The sequence below is a fragment of the Grus americana genome, chromosome 5 (genome assembly GCF_028858705.1).
Source record: "Grus americana isolate bGruAme1 chromosome 5, bGruAme1.mat, whole genome shotgun sequence".
Classification (NCBI taxonomy): domain Eukaryota; kingdom Metazoa; phylum Chordata; class Aves; order Gruiformes; family Gruidae; genus Grus; species Grus americana.
Window position 1 is genome coordinate 17,534,324 of NC_072856.1, and position 26,733 is coordinate 17,561,056.

The following is a 26,733-nucleotide window of genomic DNA, read 5'->3' on the forward strand; positions in this document are numbered from 1 at the left end:
GCTTCATACAAACCTTATTTATTTGGTTTTTGACCCCAACTGTGGTCAGCTAAGCACCGCTGCCAGCTCATGTCACTAACAAACAGAAAACTGATGTCCCGCACTGGTGCTGTCCTGCGTGTCCCACCATCTGTGGGACAGCCCAAGACAAGCTTCCATTTCGTGTTAAAATCAACTTTAAAATAATGGATTGTGAGGGACACAAAGATATTTAAGGGACTGGAGCATCTTTCTTATGAGGAAAGACTGAAAGAGCTGGGTCTGTTTAGCCTGGAGAAGAGAAGACTGAGAGGGGATCTTATTAATGCTTATAAATATGTAAAGGGTGGATGTCTAGAAGAAGGGGCCAAACCCTTTTCAGTGGTGTCCAGCAACAGCATAAGGGGCAACAGCCACAAACTGGAACACAGGAAGCTCCATCTCAATATGAGGAAAAACTACTTCACTTTGAGGGTGACCTAGCACTGGAACAGGCTGCCCAGAGAGGTTGTGGAGTCTCCTTCTCTAGAGATATTCAAAACCCGCCTGGACACGATCCTGTGCAACCTGCTCTAAGTCATCCTGCTTTAGCAAGAGGGGTGGACTAGACGATCTCTAGAGGTCCCTTCCAACCGCCACCAATCTGTGAATCTGTGAATTTTCAAACCATTCACCACTGCCTAACGCCTGCAAAGTCCACCATACTGAACCTACAACTTGAAAAGAGATATAATCATGGGGATAATTCAAATAAGTTTCACTGCCTGTATGTTAAAGGTTTCAAAGTGAACTTACTCTCAGATATAGACAAACAAGTCATTTCCAAATGCAAGATCTCACCAGACACAGCTCTGTGTTCACTGCCCTTCGTATTCCTGTGCGTAAACCAAACTTTGGTAGTGATTGAAAAACATTTTTGGCATCCCCTGGTATTTTCCATTCATACACAGCCCGTATTATGGATCTAGCCTGCCTGAAAGTGCCACGCCTCAAAACCACACTACACCTACAAAACGCAGCACGGCAATCTCCTGTAAACCAGGAATCACTTAATGAGTGTTACGTTTCTGCTGTGCTCTGCTCACTTCATCGGCTCTCTGCAGGACATTGCATCACACTGAGTATCCCCTGCCTTTATTTTCAAGGCTCTAATTCATATGGGCCCAAAATTCCTAAAAGGTCAAGTCCTTGGGATCCCTGCCACTCCCAATAACTCCTGTTTTCGGGAAGAGTGACATCTCTGTACCAATGACGCTTGGCCGCACAGGAGATGGGTCTTGGTTGTGGGGCAGGCCCCTGAGCAACAGGACATGAAGACAGACTGACAACAACAGTTACCACTTTCCGTTCCATTTCCCTTTTGACATTATATTTATGCATTTTACATATGGAGAATAAGGGAAAAAACTGAACACAAACACATCAATTTTCCTTGGGAAAGACAGACGTAGAGGAGTAACCGGACATAGCGATGACTAGCTTCTGTATTTACTTTTATCCCAGGAGGAACTCAGTAACCACAGAAATGGGTGTGATACAGGAACCTGAGAAAAAACACAGACCAAAATACAACCATGAGCAACAGGTCAGGTGCTTTGTTTTAGTTTGCTAACAGTGTGACAACTACTGTAAGGTATTTAAGGTATTTTGCCTGCAACACAATGAAAATGCTTTAGCTTTTCCCAGTTTAACTTCCTGTGGTGAGCAAAACAAAACATACAGTTCTACACATGAGAATGACAGAAAGTCCCAGTGTGAAATCACAACTATTTTCAGTCCTTGCAGTCATGTGAAGAAAGTAAATTTCAGTCACCAGCTCCATGACCTCTCCAGGGCAAGCGCCCGAGGCCAGGCATGCTGCACCTCATGCATCCAGTGTCCAGGATGATGCGTAGAGCCCCCTTGAATTACAGCTCTGGCTTGGATTTGGCAAATGTTTCAAACAAACCCTTCCACTGCAGTAATCAGGCATTTTCCAGCAAAGCTTTGCTGCATCAGTAGAGTGTTAAGCATACTTGACCATGTTTTTAACTTTGGGGAAAAAAGTCATCAATAGAGATCAGAAACAGCAACTGCAAAAGAAACTCTTTAATGTGTTAATGCTGTAAAAGGATCTCCAGAGAAGTACAGCAAGAGGAAAATACTACATTAATTATGAACCGGGTCCTGATCATACTGGGAACAGCATTTACTTGTGAAAAAACCTGCAACTGCAGTATTTATCTTCGTAAAACACTGTGGAAGGAAGTTAATAGAAAAAATCAACTTGTATTGATAATATGTTCGAGCAATTTTCAGATCAGTTTTGCACACAGAATGTACAGCATGCAGTTTCCTGAACAATTATAGTATTACAGCAGGTAAACTATCCCATTTACACCTTTAGGAAGTGTTCTCCTGTGTGTTAATACTGTTACAAAAAGGTATTTTCCTTCAGCTATTGCTGTCCTGTTGCACTATCCAGCAATATGTAAACCAGCTGTCGATTTTCATTTTCCCAACATAATGCATTTTACTACAAAAGATGCCCTCACAAGACCTTATTAGAAATGAAATGCTATCCAAGTATTAACATACAAGGGTCCCTTGGGTCACACGTGCTATTGGTTTTTAATACCATAATGTTCCATGCCTGGATTTGATAGTTGAGCTTGGAATGAGATGATTAGGTCAAAAATACATTAGATAAACTATTTGCTTGTTATGCTGTGTTGGTTTCCAGCTCTGTCTACCCCAAACACAATACAAATATCTGTAAGTATGCTCACATCCACAGCCATTGTTTCACTAATTAAAAAAAATGTTTACAAATGCTAACATTATTACCATTATTAGAATTATAATTCTGCTAAAAATGCTCATTTACTAGTCTGTACCTGCACATGAAATAAATCTCAGTGGTCAACTATGCCTCTTGGTTGGCACATAAGAATCTTGACAGGCATTCCTACAACCTTGTACTGATATCAAATTGATTCTTGCTGGAGAGACGCTGTGCCAAATCCAGGTATGTTTGCTACACTGATTTAACATAGTATACGCAGCGTGTGGGGGCATAATGCTGCCTGTAGATTTTTAAGTATGCTAATTTAATTGCTATTTAAAAGCATTACATTTTATAACCTCATAATGAATATTTTGTTACCACATTAGCAGAAAACTATTATTTGTCATAATATCAATAAACCATTAAATGCAATTTCTATCCTGTTTAGTGGATAAAATAACTCCCACCAAAAGAAGCGCACACATTATAAACTACTCAAGTTTTGAACTTCTTTTGGAAATCCACAACATCTAAACAAAAAGTAAATCCATTCTCTTAACAGAAAGAGAATATTTATTTATGCTTTGAATTTTAATTCTGGAGTTAACTTAAGATGATCATAAATTTAACTTTTTAAAATGACAGATAAAAGAGGGACATTTTTATTGTTTCTCTTTCCTCCCCCTCCAAAAAAAAAAAAGTTTTTGCACTTATTATTCTGCATGGTGCTTAAAGTAAACAATGATAAAAGTTAGTAAGTGGAGAGTTGCTTGTTGTTTTTACAGCATAGGAGCCCTGTACTTCTGAATCACTAAGCAGCTGGAGTCTGGTTTAATTACTTAACATCAATCAAGATGTAAACCAGCACTTGGAGACCAAGGAATGCAACGTTCATCTGCAACACAAAAGAAATAGCTAAGCTATTTTAGCTTCTGCCTAGACGGTTTGTACACTAGGAAAAGTCAACACATTACTTTTATACTATGTCAGTAACATAAAATAGCCAAACAGTAATTTTATGCTGTACTTGAATACGTAAGTGACAATTTGTAGTAAGGGAGAAAAGATCATGAGAAAATTATTTCATAAAGCCTTGTAACCTCTAACACGGAACATATTTGTTCAGTACTACTTTCTGGCAAATAGCAGCACCAGTATATGATGGCACTTCCCTCTCCAATAAATAAATAGATAGAAAATTAAAATAAAATAAAAGGAGAGACGAAGTTGCAAACTCTAGGTTCCTGCCTGGATTTTTCACCTGTTAACTCCCTAAGCTTGTGAAATACAATTCTTTTATTGTGTTTTTGCTAATATTAAGAACACAGCACAGCAATGCTGCATTCAACTCGATGGAGCGCTATACAGCCTGTCTTTTACAAGATCAAAGGAGATCTAATTATCTAATTATCCCTTCTGGTCTTCAGATCTACACACTCTATCTAATCTATGAAAAAAGCAACCACCCACCATTGCGCACAAGAACTTCTCCCTAAAGATAAAAGAAACAAGTAACCACATGGGACAGATGTTAGCCACGTTACTTATTGCGCTGTCGGAAGCAGCTGAGTTACTACAATGTTGAGGGTGAAATAAGACACCGTGAAGATCTGCCCAAAGTCTTCAGCACATCTCAGGTAATCCATCTACAAAAACGAAGATTATAAATAGCCGTCTGCATCATGGAAGACACGATCAGTCAACTTCAGCCAAGTCTGTAGCAGACATTGGATGCAGAACACAGAAACTGTGTGCTGGGATCCAACCTATTAGATGCTATACAAACACAGAACAACAACAGTCCCCGACTCAGAGTTTCCATTCTAGGCACAGGATGACAGATTAAATATATACATACAGAAAGATGCACTGGCACCTGGAAATAAGATATCACATTTGTCTCAGCACAGCAGTGGCTACAGTACTGTTCAGGTGCAGGGAAGATTTTCACAGTGATTTTGAATCAGGGCAGCTGCACACGAAAATGCATGACACTGGTACTATTAGCTCAGTGCTACAGTGGGAATGCCATAGCTATTTTGGCAGTGCTTCTAGCTGATATCAATACCCATAAGCCAGAAATAAAATTCTTATAAAGTCTGTTAAACATACTAAAATACCCATTTGCCTTTCAACATTTAAAGAGACAAGTTTATGTTCTCGTCCACTACAACCACCTAGCTCTTGAGCTGCAGATAAGCTCTGCAGCCCCCTAAAACTGGGACTACCTAGCAAACTAACAATTTCTTAACTTAAATCAGTTAGATGCTTTGAGTCCTTTTTGATGACCGTACTGTGGTCATCATTGCTTACTTAAGGGATTAGCCATATTTAGGACCGGATTGCCACAGCTCTTTTCCTCTCCCTTGCAACCTGCAATGAGAAACCAGAATGGGATGATGCCACTGAAATCAATACAGTGTCTCATTTACCACCGTTCTGGGCTTTCCATCTGAAAAAGAAACTTTCCTGATTGCTTGTTCAACCAGCTTTAGGGACACTTCATATCCTCAAGTGGCTCAAAGCAGCTGAACAGATGAGAAAAATCAGATTATTGATATGTCCAGATATCCAGGGTCGATTTCTATGGCCAAGTTTATGGTCAATTTATACCAAAAGCACAGAATATAATGATGCTTCTCTGTACCAAAGGGAATAAGTCAGGGAAACAGTCCATACCCCCACTTTTTAGAAAACTATTAAATCAGCAGAGATTGTAAGCGGCATTTCTAAGGGAGTTTGACTACATACTGAAACACGCCGAATGAAAAAGGGATGCTGCCCAGCGTACAGCAAGCACCAAAGACTCTCCCTGTTGCAAGTGAAGTAAATGACTGAAATATCAGCACATAACAGTAACCAGAGATGTTTGAACATTAAGCTCTGGTCTTAACTGAGGTATGTTCTTACATACAGTTGCTATCACTGCAGTTCTTCTAACATGCCCTGTCTTTAATGATAAAATGAACCTCATGCAAATCATGGTTTAAATATTGTTAGCAGCATTTCAGAGAGAATTCTTGTGACAGCAGAAGTCAGCCGTTACATCTGGCCACTCGAGAGTGGAAAAAAAATATTTGCTCAGACTTCAGAGCGTCATTTTGGTATAGGATAGGAAGATAAAAGCAGGAATCTTTTACAATATGAGCTAGCAAGTCAAAGCAAATAGGGATTCCACTCACTGATAATCCAACAGAAGAGAGACAGTTATAAAACACATTGAGCACTGTTTGTTCCAGGCAACGGTGCTGTATCTCATACCAACAGATTATATGCTAGTAATTAAAACATAGAACACTTAATAAAAATCTTAAAGGAAAAAGAAAGAAAACATTATTTCCAAGAAAAGGCAGTGGTAACCGCAACACCATGGATGCTGCACTCAAGAGTTTACCAGCACACTTATTTTGATTATTTCAATTACATTTCAAAGTGTCCAAAAGCATTCATTTCAATCATTCAGAAAGATCCATCTGTTATCATTTCCTCTTAATCTGGGAATTATTAAAAAGCACTTAACTTGTTTGCTTAATTATTTGATCTATCATGCTGTTTGACAAAGAAGGGTTTATTTTTAAAAACACCTCCACCATTGGAGACTGCCATTTACTTGTAATACAATGCCTAAAAGCTCTACCACACATAAGACGCTGATGAAGATAGTACAAAAGATAAAGCTGATGTCACGACACAGTTTTTGAGGATAGAAATGCACTTAACAGAAAGTGCTTTTTGTTTTTAATATAATGCTTTATTTTAGTGTAAGCCTACTATATTAAATCTAAGATCACAGCAGTGTGCCACTGCAAGAAAGCCTCCATTGAAAATTTATTTTATATGTATACTGACAAAACCAAACCTTAAACTAATGAAATATATTTTCATCACTCCAATAAAGAGATACATTAAACGGGTGGGGGAAAAAATCATTAAAACATCAAGAATTATTGTTATTTTGACCATACAGACAATAACAGGATCACAAATGTGCAATGTTAGCAACTGCTTTCAGCAAGAAATACATTCCCTGAAGTCAGCTGGATCCACAGTAATTCTTTACACAAAAAAAAAAAAATAGTGAGAAAGATGTATATGAAGTAATACCGTACTCACAATTTAAAGATCAAGAATTTTGCCGGCAATTTGCATAGTTAGAGAGTATCTTGGTTTACATAGTCTTATGACAGTAAGTATTCGTTTGGCATGATACTCAAGGGATTAGAATTAGGTTTGGGTTGTTCAAGAGGTCTCACCAGTTTCTTTAACCTTTGTGAAAAATCAAGCTACTTTTTATATAAAAAGAGTTTAAATACTGTATCCAGAGACAAACTTTGACTTAGGTTTCAATTTCTGAAGCAAGTTTACAATACATTTAGAGATAGTATTTCCCTAAAAGATTACTCTTATTAAGAAGCAGAAAGAAATACCAAACATTGTTACAGCAGAACTGATTAACAAACCACTGTCTAATGAGCTGCTGAACCCTAAGAATGGGCAACTATAGAAATATCAGACATCAAATTATTTTTGATTCAGTAGCATTTCTGAAATAGTCACGGAGAATTCAGAGCTTTTTTAAACTTCTTTAAAAAGGTTAGAAATATTTATATAAATATATATTAGATTGAGAGTTCTTCATTATTTTCTTCTCTTCCTTTTTCAGGTCAATTCCACCCACTTGCCTCCCTCCCTCCCACTTGTATCCTTGGAGGCTGGGTTAATTTCTTTTTGCTACTGCAGCTAATGTTTTTAACTAAAAGTTAAAAAAGGTGCTGAAATCAAACAATTACACCAACACATGGAAAGGACCTCTTGGCAGCCGAGGTTCGATTTTCCACTGCTTTAAAATGCAAATAGAACAAAAGACCCAATGAAGTGAAACAGGGAACAGGAGACAATATGGGAACGCACTGATTAGAGAGAAAGAAAACAGTGAGAAGTCCAAAGGAGAGGTGTGGTATTGCTACAGTCTAGTTTCCTAATTCACTTTTACAACAGAACAGACCACAATGATCACTAAACAAACCATTGAAGAGCCAAGACTTATCTCAAACACCACAATGGGTACTGCATTCTTCAAACTGTTACAGTTCATTTTACAGGCGAGATCTGTAATAGCCAATTACACAGATTGCTCTGCTTGAATCTACTTCTTCAGCTTATAAGATGTCTCACATAGAAGGAAAGCGCAGTCACTCTTCCATGCACTATCTTATTCTATATTTCCGCACACACCTGCTGCAAATCTGTTTTTTCTATGACATTTTAATCACTTTCCTGTTTGAACATCAGGTCTCAAAGTGCTTCTATTATTATTTTTGTTTCCTCAAAGGGGTAGTGACAAATGATTAACTGGTATATCAATCTTTCCACATGAAAGATCTCACATTTCTAATTCCACAGAAACAGGACTACATTTAGTACAATATTTATTTCAAAATAGATTTAAAATACAGCCAGCAGTATGTCCTGTCCAAAAAAATCCCCACACCCGCATTTTTATTATTAGACAAAACCAGTCCTATTAAATTCAGCAGGAATCTACACCTATGTTTATAAAAAGAGAATATTTTTTGCATAAACAAGCAGGGCACTGAAATACAACTTAAAGGGGATTTTAGGCATAGCTTCTTACAGCCCTTTACCAGTAGGGCTAAAAGATAGCATTGCCTTTCCATGACATAATGCAAGTGAGAAATCAAACTCAGCCTCATTCTTTTTTAAAGCCATAATGATGCCAAGTGTTTGCCTGTCAGTAACAGTAGGTACCCCACACTTTTGCCAGATTTACATTATCTGTCAAAAGGAAATATTTTTCATACTGTCAACTAAAAGTCACTTTCCAGTTGCATGCCTCCAATTAACTGTGTAATACTCACTCATGTATTTATGACTTTCAAAAAGTAATGTTTATTCTGGAGTCACTTTTCTGTGGTTTATGGATAAACTAATTCATGTTGCAATAAATATATAATTGACCAGGAAATAGTTCTATGAATCCCAAATCCAGGCATCCTTAGATCAAGAGTTTTATATTATGCTACCATTTCTGAAACTGTCTTCATGCTTCTGTTCCTCTGATAGACTATGAATTGCTTTTAAGACCTGAAACTAGAGATATTTGCACTTAATTTTACCTTTCCATGCTAATTTGTTTCCATAGCTGGTGCTGTATTTTTGTTAAGTACTTGGTTTTAGACCTGTGTATGGTTGCTTATTTCCTTATCAACAAATCTGGAGCGATCATACTGTATGATGGCTTTAAGGAAATAAAATGCTTCACAACTGGGGACATCAGAACAAAATAATTCATCTTAGGTTCTCTCAGGCACAGCATAACTTTCAAGCCTGAATTAAACACACACACAGACATGGATCTGAAATGACTAACCACTTTTATTATACAGAAAATTAGTATGTGGCTTTGCACACAGAGATATATCTATTGCATAATTCTAAATTTGATCCTTAGTTCTACGCCCACATGTCTAACATGCAGGTCCTACTAAGATGTATAACCAGCTCTTAAATATTTGTTCCCTAGGACTTTGAAACGAAGAATGAAAAAGAAGCATTTGTCTAAATAATTCATGGAAATTGATTGGTCTCCAGCATCTAGCAACATGGGTACCCAGTGAAACCCAGCACAGCAGCTTGCTTTTCAACCGCCTCAAATGCAAGCAGAATACACAACCCAACAGTAAAACAAACATTAAAATATTTTTCATTTCAAAACATTTGGGATTATCTGTTACCTAAATGCCAACACTCCAACTGACATTACAAAACACAGGGTTTTCACCAACTTTTTGCCAAACCCTTACATCTATAGGCTGATCTGACATTGTTTCAGACCTTTTAATAAACTGCATACAAAATAAATGCACTTCTAAGTTCTCAGACTCTACAACATTTTGGCACCCATGCTTCAAAAGGACACATTTCAATTAATATTTTATCCAGTTTTGCCTTTAATCCAATTTATTCAGTTTTGAATCTAAACCCAAAGTCTTAAAAGAAACAATGCTTTCCATTTTCTTCCACTCTAGAAGAGATTCAATTCTGGCAATATATGGGGACATGTTTTGTACCATCCCATCACTCATGACCTAGAGCAATCTAGGGAGATTTCAACAAAGGTTACAACCAAATATTAAGGAGGTAAAAGAGAAATATATAAGTTACTAATAGCCTAGAGTGTTAAATTGGTAAAGTTCTTCAGCTGATACACATTATCTATATCCTGAAGTTTCCCACAAGGAGTCCATAGAAAAAAATTAAACCTCAGATATTACACAACTTGGACTTAAAAGTGATGGAGCACACACCTTATTATTTGAAAAACATCAATGAAGGTAATAATGAGAAATAACTAAATCATTCTGGAATCCAAAAAAGATAATGGAAACTCCTAGCACCAAAGCTTATTTCTCTTAAAGAAAGCCTGTAATGTTGTGGTAAATTAAAGTTTAAAAAAAAGCTACACAAAGGAAACTTCTAGATCTGGTTTTGCTGCTCCGTTGTTCTTGTCTAAGGCTTGAGGAAATTTATGACTTCCTCCTCCTGCTCGTGCCACTAAGAAATCTTCCAGAATACAAGTCTCCTAAATCGTCTGCCTACAAATATATGTACATTTAGGTGATTTGGCTAAAAATGCAAGACCTTTTGTTTGGGGGCAGGGAAGAGTCCTCCGAAATCTACTTTTTTTAAGAAATGCCCTTCTAAAATGGCTATAAAAAGCACATTCATGCTTCTCTGTTATTTATATTGCATAGGAAGAAGTCCTGAAAATCGGCAGCAGTCATTTCTGCATGTTTTGTACCTCAGAAATATAAGTATGCCAAGAATTTTCATCTCTGGTTTCACTGTAGAAATCCTCAGATTTCTAGGAACAGGAGAGGGAAAAATTGTCTCATTCCTCTGCTAGAGAACATACTGTAACACATCTACTATGGTAAATAATAAGCATTTGTCAGGAGCTTGAATTAAACAGTGACAGAACATCTTTTTTTTAAAAGGCATTTGAATAAAAAGCTTTTGCAATTCTCAATTTTTTAGAATAATCTGAGAACCTGGAGATAACATTTTAGCATAAAAGATGTGGAAAATCTTCTTTTAAAAGGAAAAAACCTAATAAAATAAAAAAATATACAGGCCTATTTCAGATCATTTTTATGTACCACAAAGCAGTAATAAAGATCAAACCAGATCTTTTCTTCCAATGCAGATCATCATTTGACTGTTAGAGAAGGTGCTGCTGAAATGGAAAGGCTGGTATTTCACGTAAGCAGTATTTCAAAATTTGCACTTTACAGCTATTTCACTGGAAAATGGTGGAGAGAGTAATATAATCTCAACAGGCAAGTACTCCCACACATTGTCTCCATGTGAAAATATTGAGGCTATCAACCACCAGCTGCCCACAGACATTAGAAAAAACCTAAAGCCTTGTGTTACAGCCAAGTGAACTTTTCTTTAGGTCAGCACGAAGATTTACTGGCACTCAGAAGAGTATACACCAACTTCAAGGTAAAAAGAGTTTGACGCAAATATCTGAGATAGCCCTATCAGCTCCTCCCACCTGAATTGGCTTCTCTTGTCTAAGTCAACTAATGCACAACTCAATAGCCTTGACTTACTGTGAGATGTGAGTTATTGGGGTCAACAGTGTCTCACCCTCCAGGTCAAGCTCATCAGCAAAGCTGTTGGTCCTGATGAAGGGTCCTGTGTTCACATCTAAAAACGTCGGGCTTTTTTTCACTGTGAGGAAACATGCAGATAACAGTTAAGGCAATAGCATTCAGCTTTTTTGAGAAAGGTCAACCACTTGTTTGGATCTCTGAAATACTGTACATTTTAACAGAATATTGAAAACAGAGCTTACTACAAAAAAATTGCATATACCACAGAGTTCATGAAAAGTAAAATTTCAACTCTTCTTCTACCCAAAGAATTTCAACTTCTGCTGAAGATTTAAAGCTATTTTTTTCTTTTTTTTTTGTTCATATTCCTCATACACTAGAATGTAGAGTATCTATATCACAGGCAGCTTCATGCATTATAAATCTTACTGTACAATACTCAGCCATACCATGGACCACTGCTCTACAGCAACAGTGCACGAGTGCAATTCGATGACAAAATCAGGTCCTTTTCATATCATCTCTGCTTCATGTTTTAGTTTATAATACCAGTTTCTGAGGTGCAGTTAGTGTGACTAAGATCCAGAAACCAGGCCTAGATCAACAAAGGAGTCTAGACATTTTCAAGGTGAGCAGTCAGCTCCTGTCCTGCACTGTCTGAGCCAGTCTACTGGTTCCCAATCCCTCTCTCACTTAGGCACAAGGATGCCTCATCGATGAGCCCAGACATGAGACAGGTGAACAAGATGTTCCGTTCATCCAAGATGAGGTCCTTCATGGGAAGGCCATTTCACAAAACTTCAGATATTGCAAGTTTTTAGTGGCAAAGTTACTTGTTAACCAACACTTCCAAGTTGCATCCAAGAAATTAGGCAGAGTATCGTAGATTTCATTTTTAAACTCAGGCTCCTAAATTCTGCCAGACTCTAACATTAAGAACCCTAAGTGCTTTTTCCAGCATAATCCTAACACTTCTTAGAGAAGCCACAAAATTCACATATAAATAAAACCACTATCATATTTATACTTGCACTTGTAAATGAATTTTATAGGTAATAAAAGCAACAAGTAAAATTCTGTCAAAATCATAGGTAGATTGTGACACTTCCATAGAAATCTTTATCTGTGCAACTGGTTGGATCATTCAATGAAATAATTATAGTGTTGTAATTTACGAAGTCTCTACTGTATTAAATAAAATACTTTATGATATAACAGTAAATAATGTCCTGCCAAAATGCAACAGGAAAGGTAAAGGAATGCAGCAGAAATAGCTAACTTAAATGCAGCTGAATTTAATGAGAAGTGGGGATATCAGGAAACAATTTTTTTTTTCAAAATGCAATCATTTTACTCAAGTAAGTAGATATCTTCACGTGGCAGAAATGGATTTGAATTTCTACAAATAAGGAGAAGAGAAAGCGTTATTATATCATTAGGCACACAGCCATTCAAAATTACAATGAGAAAGTTTGCTCTCCAGAAATTGTAATAGGAGAGGAAGACCTCTGAAATCACAGTTTAAAAAAAAAAAAAAAAAAAAAGAGACACTACTGCCAGGAGATGAAGTTATATTTTAAAGACAAATTAAAAACATGGGACACTTGCAGCACTTAAAAATGAAAATTCTATAGTAAGTTTTAGCAAATGTTAGCTTCCTATATTTTGTTTTAGTGTCATGGTATTTAATCACTTCACTGTAGCCATCATCCAAGATAGTGCCTGGGAAACAAGCAAAATAATTTCAGATTCAGATATGCAGCAAAATGTCTTTAAAACAGACTCCTTTTGGCTTCCACTAAATTAGTTTTCAATGTTTTCATTTCTGCAAGCTATAAATGAAACTTTCCTGGTTTCTAGGAAACAGCCTTTTTAGTTTTCCTGATGACAAGTGGTAAAACTGCTGAACCTAAAACCACATGAAGTGTTTGCTGAACACTCACTAAACTGTGCTTATGAGAGATACAATACACAAAGTACACAAGTGGATTTGCAGAAACAGCTATTCTTGGATCATTCACAGTTTTTGCTTTTCAGTTTCATGGGAGGGAAGAGAAGGAGTGGCACAATGAAAAAGGAACAAGAAGTCAAGACTGTATCTCAGCCTATTTGAAAGTGCTACTATCTGAGAATACAGAGATGAAGAGCTGCTTAATATGAGGCAAACATGGTATCTCCCTCTCTCTTTTTATTTTAAAATTTTCTAAGATCATAACTAAGATTGGTCAGTTCTGGTGACTGGTGCAGCCCTCTGCTCTTTATGCTCTCATTCTTAAATATATGTTGCTGCTTCCAACATAAAGGAGGAATCGCTCCAAATACTACCAATGCAATCTGCCTGCACAGAGAAGGGAAGGGACCAAGGAAAGAACACGGTATTAATTACAGTTTCCCTGCCACAAAATGCCTTGAAGCAAGGCTGTGCTGGTTTTGGCTAGGATAATTTTCTTCATAGCAGCTGGTATGGGGCTGTGTTTTGGATTTGTGCTGGAAACAGCGTTGATAACACAGGGATGTTTTCGTTACTGCTGAGCAGTGCTGACACAGAGCCAAGCCCTTTGCTGCTCCTCACACCACCCCACCAGCGAGTGGGCTGGGGGTGCACAAGGAGCTGGGAGGGGATGCAGCTGGGACAGCTGACCCCAACTGGCCAAAGGGATATTCCATACCACGTGACATCATGCTCAGCATATAAAGCTGGGGGAAGAAGAAGGAACAGGGGGATATTCCGAGTGATGGTGTTTGACTTCCCAAGTAACTGTTACGCATGATGGAGCCCTGCTTTCCTGGAGATGGCTGAACACCTGCCTGCCCATGGGAAGTGGTGAATTAATTCCTTGTTTTGCTTTGCTTGCGCGCATGGCTCTTGCTTTACCTATTAAACTGTCTTTATCTCAGCCCATGAGTTTTCTCACTTTTACTCTTCCAATTCTCTCCCCCATCCGCTTGGGGAGGGGTGGGGGTAGGAGTGAGCGAGCGGCTGCGCGGTGCTTAGTTGCCAGCTGGGGTTAAACCACGACAGAGGCTCAAGCAGACCACTAGGGAGCATATGCTGCCACAGCGTATTTTTTTTTTATTTATAAAAATAAATTCATAGCCATTTGACTTTGGAGGAGTCTTTCCCATAAAGCAGTGTTGAAAAAAAAGTATGTTAAAAAAAGACACTAAATTTCCAAATCAGTAGGCTAAAGGAAAAAAAAGGAAGCTTTAGAAACTCATTTTCAATGGATAATAATGAATGAAAAGAAACAGGAAACAGATGTAGTGAGGGACATTTACTATAATTCAGGGGTTTCCAAGCTTTATTTTCTCTATTTTTGATGGGTAGCAGCAGCTATGGTAACAGGCATGACTATCCAACTGATAAAGCCGAGCCAAGTACTACACTGAAATGGCAGAAAATATACTCCCCACAATATGAGAACCCCTGCTTTAAAACAGAAATTCTGAACTTTCTGGAAACATTCACGGTCAGGTTGGATGGGGCTTTGAGCTACCTGAGCTAGTTGAAGATGTCCCTGCTCATTTCATGACTAGATGACTTTTAAAGGTCCCTTTCAACCCAAACAATTCTATGATTCTATGAACTTTCAATCAAGGATTACAATCACAGTAACAAGAAATTACTGATGGGTTTTCTATATTTCTATATTACCAACACAACAATTTTGTATATAATATGACATGTATGCAGTTGCTTTTCTGGTAGTGGGGTATTTGGCTAGCAAGACAGAGAATAGTTTACACTTTCTCTTTTGCAATCACAGACAAAATATAAAACACTTCAAAGCATTTTTCACGGAAAATCTGAGTTTTAATTAATGCATTTATAAAATACCTCTGTTCTACAGAATTTTTTTTTATTATTTAAACATTTGCAATTTACAACCTGAAAAACTTTCCAAACTCAAAATTCTACTGACATGCCTATGCTTTCTTTAAAAACCAGCACTATAATTTTCTGTGCCACTTCAGGCAACTCCAGACAGAGCATTGGAAAGACTTAGTAATTAACAAAGGTGATGGAGCAATGAATTATTATGAGATTTACCTGGAGAGGAAGGAGCGCTGGAAGACTGCTGGTCTGTGGAAAAGGATGGCCAGGAGCGCTGACAATCTGAGTCAGAGTAAAGATGCACATAAAACAAAGAGATAGGAGATGGGAGGGGGGAAAAAAAAAAGAAAAAAAAAGAAAAAAGGCTCCAGACAGGCAGCTGAGGAGATGCAGACATACCTAAAATACAGAATATCGTACCTGACATCTTTAAAAACAAAATAAAAAGTACTGTGGAAAAGAGTTTGTATGAAACTTCTAGCATGTATTACATGTTAGCAGAACATTAAACCACCACCAGGGGAGGCATCGTGTCTCTTCAAAACCATTCTTCATGACACTGTCACCTGCTGCAAGGTATTGCTCCCTACATGCCAGTCCCATTTTGAGGAAAGTAATCTATATGTTTACCCCCTCCTTCCTGACTTTAGGGTTTCCTCAAGTGTTTCCCTTTGCAAAGTGTACAACCTCATATGGCTCATACCCTTCACAATATAGCTAGCTCCTGGTCAAATTTCAGTGCTGTCAAGTGGACAGACCAGTACTGCCACCCACGTTTGAAGATGCCTGACACATCCCATTAAAAGCATTTGAAGCTGCCCACTTCAACCGTTTAAGCCAAGTGCCTGCCTCAAGGTGAATTTCTTGGGGAAAAGTTTCAGGCAAGCAAGAGGAGTCAATGATGAGAAAGAGACTCAGCAAAACATAACATTTATGCTATGTTTCGTTCTTTTGAATAGTGCTATCCTTTTAATAACTACTTCATTATTAAGAAATGCCTGTGGACTCGCACCCTAGGAAAGAGTGATATTTTTCAAAAGTGTTGTCTTCTTTGCAAAGAGAAAAACTCTCAAAATATAAATGTATTGGAGTTGAAAAATCTGGAGAAAAAAAAAAGTTTTGCAAGTGTTCTGTCACTGCTAGGTATGCTCCAGCCTTGGCTCTTGGGTCTTTGAGAAGAGACAAGAAGGTGGAAATCTCTGGTTGCACAGGGATACTGGCAGCGAAGCCAGAAGGGGATCCAGGAGCATGCAGACTTGAAATGTAAGTGGGCAGCCCAAAGACAGAACCAGAATTTACTGAATATGAAAAAGCAGCATATGGATATGTGACTACAGGCTTTCTGAGGACCACATTAAAGCTGAATAAGCATCCTTTATTCTTGAACTTCCTAATTTCTTGCTTCTGAGCTTTTGACTTGGCAGCTTCAGTTTTCTGTGTAGGTAATCTTATTCACAGTAAGTACAAATACACTCCTCTCTGGTCTTTATTTCTTTGAGTCACTGTGAGAACAGTGTTAGGTAACCTCTCAGGTGACGCTGCCTGGCTAAGAAATAGAAACTGAACCTATGGTGGCTGGCAAAGCTCTTCTGATATTTCCCCAGGACGAAGACATTTCTTGTTCATGTAAAACAGTTGCCTTCATGGCTCTTGCTGCTCTCCTGAGCTTGTTCCACAATGCTAACCCCGCTTTTACAGGAGAAAAGTGGAAACCGGAAAATGGGTAAATCAAGGATTGGTCAGAGGGAGTCAAGGAGATTCAGTTTGTTTTCTGCTATTTTAGCACCTTAATTGCACCTGTGTTCCACACGGATTCAGAGGAGAAACTGAACCTTGTATTTTCAGACAATTTAAGTCGGAGCATCCATGCACTCAATTACTGAAAAGAAGCCTCTATTGTCTGTAGTGGCTGAGACAACTTACAGGTGGCTCACAGCACTCTCACTAAATCACAGAGGTTTTGTGCCCAGACCTACCTCTAATCCTGGAGTCTTTGGGGAACACTCAGTTGTTAAGAAAGTACCTAAGCAAGCACATTAGAAACATCACAGGACTACATGGCTGCTTAAGTGATCACAGAATCCAGTCAAATAGTAAAATAAATTATTTAATTTATGGGTCCCTATCTGTTCACAAATATCTACAGAGCATTTTTACAGGAACAGATGCATGTACTTCAGAATACACAACATCGGAGGTCAAATTTGGAAATTTTTCTTCTATTTCAATCTATTTGTTTAGAAATTAATTCTCAGCTATATGTTCAGATAACTACTAGATGAATTATATTTTATTTATATGCAGATTATATTTTTCTATTGGTTATATACACAGGAGCAATTTTTCTCAATCATAGAAAACCAGAGATCATCTACTTATATAAATGAGTGCTCACTTTTCTTTTCGTAATGAAACTGTGGGTGCAATTGTGATTACAAGTGTGACAATGCACATTTTTGTCTGTCTAGATCTCCTTGGCTGCAAAAGATTTCTTACAAACTATATGGCACTAGACACACATGAAAAGCACTGCAAACATTACATTGTCATAAGCTGGCATGCCATAGACAGAATTATTTTCCTCAACTTACCAAGCAATTTTAACATTCCTGTTTGTCCTGTATACTTGTAACAGTTTAGAGAGAGCAGAACACAGATAAAAAAGAAAAAAAGATAAGTGTCAGAAGAAATTAGAGAAAATCCTTTTATTAAAAGCTATAGAGATGATTTCTGAAGTGGCAGTAGTAGGCTGCCTGGAAATCATATTGTCCTTTAATCAACTTAGAAACTTAGTGAGTGATAAAAGGTGGGACTTGACAAATCTAAGCATTTGTACAGTTCATTCATTGGACTGTTTTGAAAAAAGGTATCTGTGCTCAAAGCCTGAGACACAGACTAACTTAGTACTTGTCCACCTTTTAACAGCTGTGTAATTTCTACCACCAGATGCAATTCGCAATCATTCCTTAACAGAGGCCAAGGAGGAGTGGAAAAGCATGGATGTTACAGAACAAGACAAGACAGAAGCGTACCAAAAAAGTGCATGGAAGGTGAGACTTTCTGCTTGAACTAAAATACGCCTGGTGCCAGCCCACATTGCTATCTGATTTTAAAGGTCACTAAATTTAATCAGGTCAGCCAAATTCTTGTTAGGAGAAAAAACATAAGTACTTAAGGTATCTATAATCAATAAAACAAACCTTAAAACTCAAACCTCATTCTCGCTGCCAAAATTTGAGCAATGCACAGTAAAAACTTCTAATAAAAGTACATTTGTAAAAAAGCCACATTGTAAATTCAGAGTTAGTCTGGAAGTTCATTACAGCTAATGCAACTATAACTAAGCTATTAATTATAAGGTGACTATCAAAGTCCTTTCTTCATCTTCCTCATACAGTACCATTTTGTATAGTCACAGTTAATACAGATGGTTCCACATTTATCTTAAGTACTTCTGCTTTCAAAATTTGATTCACAGCCTACTCCACTGAGCAGATGGCAGGAGCACATGATGGTTTCATGTACCAGACTACGTTCAGTGCAGCCAAGACGTGTCAATCCTTTTTGGTTGACATACAAGCACAATAGTAACACATCTTGGGTAAATTTCACACGGAAAAGCTGGCAGCTAATCCCTGTGGTTTCAGTAAGTTGCAGTATTGGGGAATGTATGCACTGGCCTCAGAGACAGTAGCTCTTCTGGCAGGTAGAAATGACAAATAATCTCAGTTTGTCTGCAGTGGAGCATGCTTATTAAAGGAATAGTTGAATCTCATCCAGAGAAGCCAGCAAGCAAAGTCAAAAAGCAAAGTATTCTTGCTTTAGAATGACAAAAGCTTGTTGTGTCCTCATCCTCTCTCCTACAGATAGTAAAGAGGACCTGTGTGTAAATCACTAATAGAAGTCATTACAGTTACTGGCATTTTATAATGGAATTTCTTACCAGAATTTTCATATGGTTCAAAACTGAAATCAGGTTTCCTGTCCTCCGTCACATGGTCATAAGTGATGTGTGGAACAGTTAACATCCTATCTGGAGAAGAAGGTCCATTGTCCTTGTCTAACTTAAATTTCTTCTTTTTAACCTAAAAATACACATACATTAAATTGACTTGGTTTGAGTACATTTAGGTCTCTCTTCAGTAATGTCTTCAATAATAATGCAGTCCCCAATGAGCTACGAGTCAAAAGAGTGCCTGACCAATTACATTTTCATGATGCTACACTCTGCGTTTCTCAGTAAGATCTCCCCCTATCCCGCCAAAACTGGCTAATGACTAGAATTCTGCACATTGTCATCAGCAAATCTCTTGCCTGCAGTAAAAAGGTCTGCTAGCTCTGCAACAGTTTAAATAAATCAAACTATTCTAGAACATCTTTACTACTATATGGATACAATAAATCATACCTTCAGCAAAAAGCAAACAGATATATTGCTACAGAACTCAGATGAACCTGGGATACTAGGGAAGATTTTTGCACAACAGCCTCTCCATCCAACTTGAGAGTACTGTACGATACTCTTACAACAGAGAGTATGAAATATTATGTAATCTAAAGATTCTGACAAAGGGGTTTTGTTCCTGTTTTTTAAACAAAAAATTCTGAACTTGTGGAATCCGTTGATATGAAAATACTACTGTATGTAGGCACGGGATGTCTTCACCATAGTTTAGAAAGCCACAAAATCAATATCTGAGAGAAGCAGCAGTTTTGTTGGTGTTTAAAAAAAAAAAACCAACAAAAACCCTCCCAAAAACCAAACAAAACTCAAAACAATTAAAAGTTACTGTTTTGAAAATAGTAATTTTCTTTTTTTCCTTTGCTTATAGTTTTCCAAACAACACCAGTAAGTTACTGATTGATGTGCCTGAGTTAGGTCATTATTACTCTTTTCCAAACCCATAGATCCACTAAAAGAGTTAAGCCTGGGAACTGAAGCAAATTATGTTATAATTTAAAATGTCTGTATACTGAAAATCTCAAAACTGAAGTGAAAATGAAACTTTGAAACAAAGTAATAATCTGTAAAACAAACACAACAAATAGCCTCTAGAGAGTAAACAAATTCTATCTAATTTAAAAATTTTACTTATTACTATAATAGGAAATGTTAGATACTGGTACCATCACAGATTTCTTCGGTTTTGGACTGGGTGACAGCAAATGATAATTTCTGGCAGGTTTTCGAATGTATATTTTCCATGTAGAAGAGTCTGGGTTTTCTGCTGCATAGCATCTCCATGCAGTCTAGAACAAATGTTTTTAAGCCACAGAACAATTAATGCAATTGGATTTGTAGCTATCTGTACTACAAAGTAACTTGAAATTAGCGTGTTAGTCATTCTTTATTTAATAGGATTCTTGAATTTTCCCATTGAAAACAAACTCAGCATGTTTAGAATCCTTATTTAGTAAACAGAAACTACATAGTTTGAACTGGGCAAACCAGAAAGGAAGATGTCCTTTCAAGTGCAACTTTTGTTCGCATTAGCAACAAAGAAATAGCAAGAGAGAGTTCTAGACTGGACTCAAAAGATTGGGGTTGAATTTCTTGCTCTGCCCCAGTTTCCCTCTCTGAGCATTTTGCCTATTGCATCCTGTGTTTCAGGCTCCTAACACAAATTGTTCTTCCCTGCCTCACAAGAGTACTGTCAGAAAAAGAAAAAAGCAATTGTGATGTGGTCAGTAGGACCATATTCATATGAAGAAATAAGACTGACAGCATGAGGGAGCAGCACCAGTGGTTAACCAGGAGCCAAAACCCAAACCCAATCCTCCCTCTTGCCAACCACCAATGATTAAAGTACTAAGACAAACAGGAGAAAAAGCAGGGCTAGGAAACAAGACCAGCCAGAGACAAAACACTACTACATTCTCTCTTAAACGTGTAAATATATCAGAGTTGATTAATAATTAGTCTCCAAATTAAAAAGGTAGATCCTCACTTACAAACTACATGAAAAAAAGGACACACATATACGTACACAAAATCTAAAGTGGGAAAGGCCAGAAAACATTAGATGAAAGAAACAAAGCAAGGCAGAATGACAGAGGAAAACAGACAGCAGTCGGAAATCAAAGGATCAATCACAGGATCAATCGCCATATAATTCATTCCTACCATGGTTAATAGGATACTGAAAGAAACAACTGGCCTCTAGAAGAAAACAAGGAGTACAGGAAAAAAGTATCACTCATTTCAGCTGCTGTCTTGTCTTGTACTTATTTCATAAACTTCTTGTTTCAGAATAATCTTTTTGTAAGTTACTTGTAGAGCACTTATTAAATTGGGCCTTTAGAAGTCTGAGACTATTAGTAAATCGTAATTATCACTACTAAGAACAGGTAGTCAGCAACTCATTGTCCATCCTCCACTCCTCCTTAACATTTCAGATGGAGCCAACTACAACATTCTGGACATGCAGTCTCAGTCTTCCCAATAATTTGGGGTTGATTTCCCAAAAGAATCAGTAGGAACACTAAAAATCCATTCTTTGTAAAACCATACCTTTTTTTGACCATGCAGTCCAAATGAAACACACTGAGTCTGAAGATTTTTGGCTAATCTCTGGCCATAACCAGGGCCCTAAATTTAAACCTTTTTCACATTAACTCTGGGACTGTTTAGTTTCAAGCATAAACTTTACAGTTAGCTACTGTTTCCATAAAGAGCCTGACCTGGAAACCCATGTTCACTCATGAAGCTAGAGAAATAAGTCATATGAGAACACAGAAATGATATGGTTTAAGTGTACATCTAGATTTCTTTTAAATTTGATTCTTGTGCTTCTAAAGCTATACGCAGACACTGAGTGAGACAGGAAAAGCTGGAAAAACCTAGAATGAAACAATATTAATTCTTCTCCAGGGTGAAATGCTGGCTTCACCAAAGTAAAGGATAAAATCTCATTGACCTTACTGACACTGAACTGCAACTGTATTTTTAACAGAGGGGAACAGAATTTTTCTGCCTGTATGTTATCCTAAACAAAAACCCTGATTTTGCAGAATCCCAGTGGTTCCCAGCCACCTATCCTGGAGCTGAAAAATTCAGACAAGATTTTACTATTTAATATTCTGACTTAATTCTTATAAATTTGAGATTTTTAAGAATTTATTAGCCTCAAGGAAAATGAAGCATATCTGACATTTGTCTTTACAAGCAACAAAGTATTTTTTAAATTTTACATTGTAATTTTACATGAAGCTGCTTCTCTGGTTTTTATTACTGCAAGCATAGTATTTAATAACATTTTCCCCAGGTAAATTGCTCAATAACTACAAAATAGCCTTCAGTTTTGATTTTAACCAATGGAATTAAACAGTTTGCACTGATTTAGGAGTGAGCATTTCTGCTCATTAGTTTACATTAAAGGTGGGATTTCCAAAACCATTTAAAAGACTTGCATCTGTAACTCCTATACAATTTTTAATGGGAATCAGGCATGGAAATATTGCCAACAGTTTTGAAAAAAACTATAAATGGAAAGAAATGATAGTATGCAAAATGCAGGAACTTAGTACCTGTATGAGAGAGGCAGCAGCTGGAATTTGACGGTTGAAATGCTTCTGCCTTTGTTTCTGTTGTACCTTTAGGGCAAAGCCTGAACCAAGAATCCCCTGTGGGAAGAAAGAAAATACAGATCTAAATTTTTAATTTTTTTTTTAAGGGAGGGAAAAACCACACATAAGCTTACCAATTTATGTTGCATTAATAAACTTCTATTCAGCATCATAAAACCTAACTAATTATTTAGAGGAAATAATGACTTAATACTGTTAAGTTGCTAGACTCAGTTAGTATTACTTGTTGAAACCAACTATGAATGCTATCATGCCCTGATCCAAAGCCTGTTTAAGTTAGCTGGACTCAAATGGTAAAGAGTGTGCAAAAATTATATTTCATACCCTCTAAAAGCCTCATAAATGCTTGTGCAGGGGAGCGACAGAATAGGGAGAAATAATAACCTGATGTGCCTAACTCCATTTTTATGAGAAATTAAGTTTTGGCATGGCATGATTCAGTTCACAAGAAAGACCTTTTAACTGTAGTATGATAATTTCTCTTTCCATATGTTAACTCATGGTAGGAGGGGAGGACAAAAAAGAGGAAAAGGAATATTACAAAATGGTCAGGACTTCAATGAGTTCAACACAAGGCCACCTAATCCACTCTCAGGACAAGGGACATGGACTAATGCCACTGGATAGTGTACAACCCAAAATAGCCTCCAAATGTAGCATAACTATTAAGTCCAAAATTAAGTATAGAGCAAGTCATTTATGTAGTCATCTGCATAGCTATACACATATTTAATGGAAGTTTTAGTAACACAGATAAAAATGAGATGATCTATAAATCAGCTTACACGACTACATCTACTCAATAAAAGCATAATGCATTTTCTTCCTATGGTAGTTGAGGTGTCAGAGCAGCCAATGATCTTGGCTCAGCCTCTAAGAACTGTATTACTCAAGTGTTTTGAAAGGAACAGGAAAGACCCTTCCTGTTATGTTCATTTAGTAAAGATCAAAGAGTTAGAACGAGGCGGGGGGGAAGAATACGCTTTAAAGGCAAACTGATGCTGAAGAGTCTAAAAATCTACACTTAATTACTCTCCTCTGCAAAAGGTTGTGGACCTTTCAAGTAATGACTAATTTTAAAAAGCCACTGGACTTTTAATAGTTACTATTTCATATTGTGAAGAATTTTTGTGATGGTACTGGCATAAAAGTATTCTTCTCATCCATCCCGTACTTATCCCCACTGCTTCCCTGCCACAACTACACTAATATCTGCTAATGCAACTGTTGGTGTCACTGAAGTGAAAAACTTGCTGAAAAATAAACATTTTAACAGCATGTTTCAGGTTGTACAAACATTTTAACAGCATAGTTCAGGAGTATTGTTAAATTTGTGCAAAAAAAAATACTCTTAACTACTTTTGGCACTGAACATTTTGGGTTTTCAAACCACAGCCCAGGTTTCGCTAATTTTGAATTTACCCTTGGTACTCAAGTGCCTTGTTTCTTGTTAGAAAGTACTTGGGAACCAGTTTTCAGTGCAAACAAAGTGCTGTAACACTTTTACAAGCTCAGCCCTAGGTTGCTTTTAAAATTGGACTTTGGCCATGGACAGATGCTAATTTGGCAAAGAGCTGCATCAGTGTCCCTGGCTGCTTACTGTTGTCTCTCTGCCAGTGACACCTTTTCTGCAGCTTTGCTAGAAGAATGCTGTGTATGAGAACTCTCCAGGTCACCCTGAACCTAATCAGTTGAGTAAACTATGAGTGAATGCCTTAAAAAGCCAAAACATCACTAAGCCACTGAGTCCAGAAGTAATTAGCATGAGAAATAATTTCCTTTACGTTTCTGAGATGGGCAGAAAAAGTATTTTAAATTCAAAATCACTTTATCAAATACATACCAAATCTAGTGTTGCATACAATAAACACTACATGTTTACCTTTTTTAGCTACTTATAGAAGCTTTTTTGCTTCTACAAGCTACGTATATTTTAACTACAAAATAAAAGTTGAATACAAAGCTTTCATAACATCATGTTAAATGAAAGGTTAAAGAATCAATAACAAAAGTTTCCTCTGATGACTAATGAGTCAAATTGCCAGCAAAAGCAGAAGATAACCTACCGCAGGTAGTGCAAAAAATGAAATTGCGAATACTGAAAAACAAGATGCAATGGTCTTTCCTATCCAGGTCTGAGGCACTTTATCCCCATAGCCAATAGTTGTTACAGTCACCTGTGAAGAGAAATACATAGAGCATTACAGGAAGTATTAATGTGGCAGTTTCGGGTTGTTGTTTTTTCTTCCTTTTTTAATTTATTTTAAAGAAACATCAGTCGTATTCCCAACTCTCCGAATGACAGTGTGTGTGACATTAATGAAGGTAACTCTTCTCTCTGGGTTTGCTTCCCCACCTATAAAGGTACAGGAAATTGAATTACAATAAAATACACGTTTAAAATCTTGTAAAGTAAAACCATTAATTTAAATCTTCATGGCTGAGGCAACTGCGACATGGGCTGCCTACCCACGTCATACACTTTCCTTAGTGGGAGGCTGCCAACAGTTCTGAATTACTGATTTTCTTTATGGGCAAGAGATGTTTGCTGAGAGTATTACAAGGCTGTTGCATAGAAAGAGTGTGTGTGTGTGTATATATATATAGTAACCATGGACTACGATTGGGGTCAGACATGAAGTATTCTAGAGAATAATATTGGTATAAATAGCAAGAGAAGCTGAAAAATTTCCATGTAGTAGAGATCCTGAAAACATAGTCTAACAAATCACTAATTCATATAGTACACCAAGAGCAAGAACAGATAATTTAATGCACACATGCAGGAAACATCTGTTGAGTTTGGGTTTCAAAACACTGAAGTAAAGATTACCACTGGGGTGATGTAGAATAACAAGGCTTAATAAGTCATTATTTGCATGAGCTCAAGGAAAGAATGGATTTGTTTGAAGCAGGAGGATACATTTGCCATCTGAGAGCAATTTAAATTCACCTATTGTCCTTGTTTTGGCTGCGATAAATTTAATTTTCTCGCTAGTAGCTGATATAATGCCGTGTTTTGGGTTTAGTATGAGAATAATGTTGATAACACACCGATGTTTTTAGTTGTTGCTAGACAGTTGTAGTGTCTACACTAAGTCAAGGACTTTTCAGCTTCTCACGTCCTGCCAGGTGCACAAGGAGCTGGGAGAACACAGCCAGCACAGCTGACCCAGACTGGGCAAAGGGATATTCATGCTCCGTATATAACTGGGGAAGCTAGGTGGGAGCTGGGATTGCTGCTGGGAAACAGACTGGGCATCAGGGTTTTTTTTCCCCCCATAGGTAGTGAGAAATTGCATTTGTGCATCATTTTTTACATTATTATTATCATCATCATCATCATCTTCCCTGGTTATCTTAGTAAACTGTCTTTATCTGAACCCACAAGTTTTTTTTTCCATTCTCCTCTCCCTCCTACTGGGGAGGGAGGGGGGAGCGAGCAGCTGCGTGGTGCTTGCCTACTGGCTGGGGTTAAACCTCAACATCTATGTCACAAGCTATTTCTGAACTTGGAAATTAAAGCGATTTTCATCTGTGACTTTGAAGAAGCCTAACCAAATCAGAGCATGTGAAACCACATAAAACTCTCAAGCAGTCGAGGCACACCTCAATTTTTGGTTGTTCAGGTTTTCTTCTGACGGTATGGGCTTCAGCCGCCCAGGACCCAGAGAATGTTAGTTCCAGGCAATAATATACATTCCCATCTTGTCCTGCAGTTGTTCCTGCATACTACCACTGAGCTACTGCAGAAATGGCGAGGGCAGGACCTCTAGGGGAGGAGAGAAAGGAAGGGCAGATTTATAGAGGCAACATGTTTGCTAAGGGAGTGAAGGGATGGAGACACTAGGTTTGGGGAAATAGAGAGCCATGACAAGTGCTTCAGGACAAGTGTGGCCGTCAGCCACTTTAACAATTGTCCA

General features: G+C 37.6%; 1 protein-coding gene across 4 annotated transcripts in view; it reads right to left on the bottom strand.

Annotated features, from left to right (window-relative positions):
• Positions 1–26,733, bottom strand: part of KCNQ1 (potassium voltage-gated channel subfamily Q member 1) — a 364,087-nt gene that overhangs the window by 232,566 nt on the left and 104,788 nt on the right. For 2 of the 4 annotated variants that reach the window (XM_054828304.1, XM_054828307.1), the window contains 7 exons: positions 24,877–24,987; positions 22,751–22,846; positions 20,351–20,473; positions 19,167–19,308; positions 17,815–17,841; positions 15,440–15,505; positions 11,386–11,506 (listed from right to left, as the gene is read on the bottom strand). In XM_054828304.1, the coding sequence (XP_054684279.1) occupies positions 11,386–11,506; positions 15,440–15,505; positions 17,815–17,841; positions 19,167–19,308; positions 20,351–20,473; positions 22,751–22,846; positions 24,877–24,987 (686 nt within the window). The remainder of the gene's footprint in view (positions 1–11,385; positions 11,507–15,439; positions 15,506–17,814; positions 17,842–19,166; positions 19,309–20,350; positions 20,474–22,750; positions 22,847–24,876; positions 24,988–26,733) is intronic. The other 2 variants (XM_054828305.1, XM_054828306.1) reach the window with 2 other exon arrangements.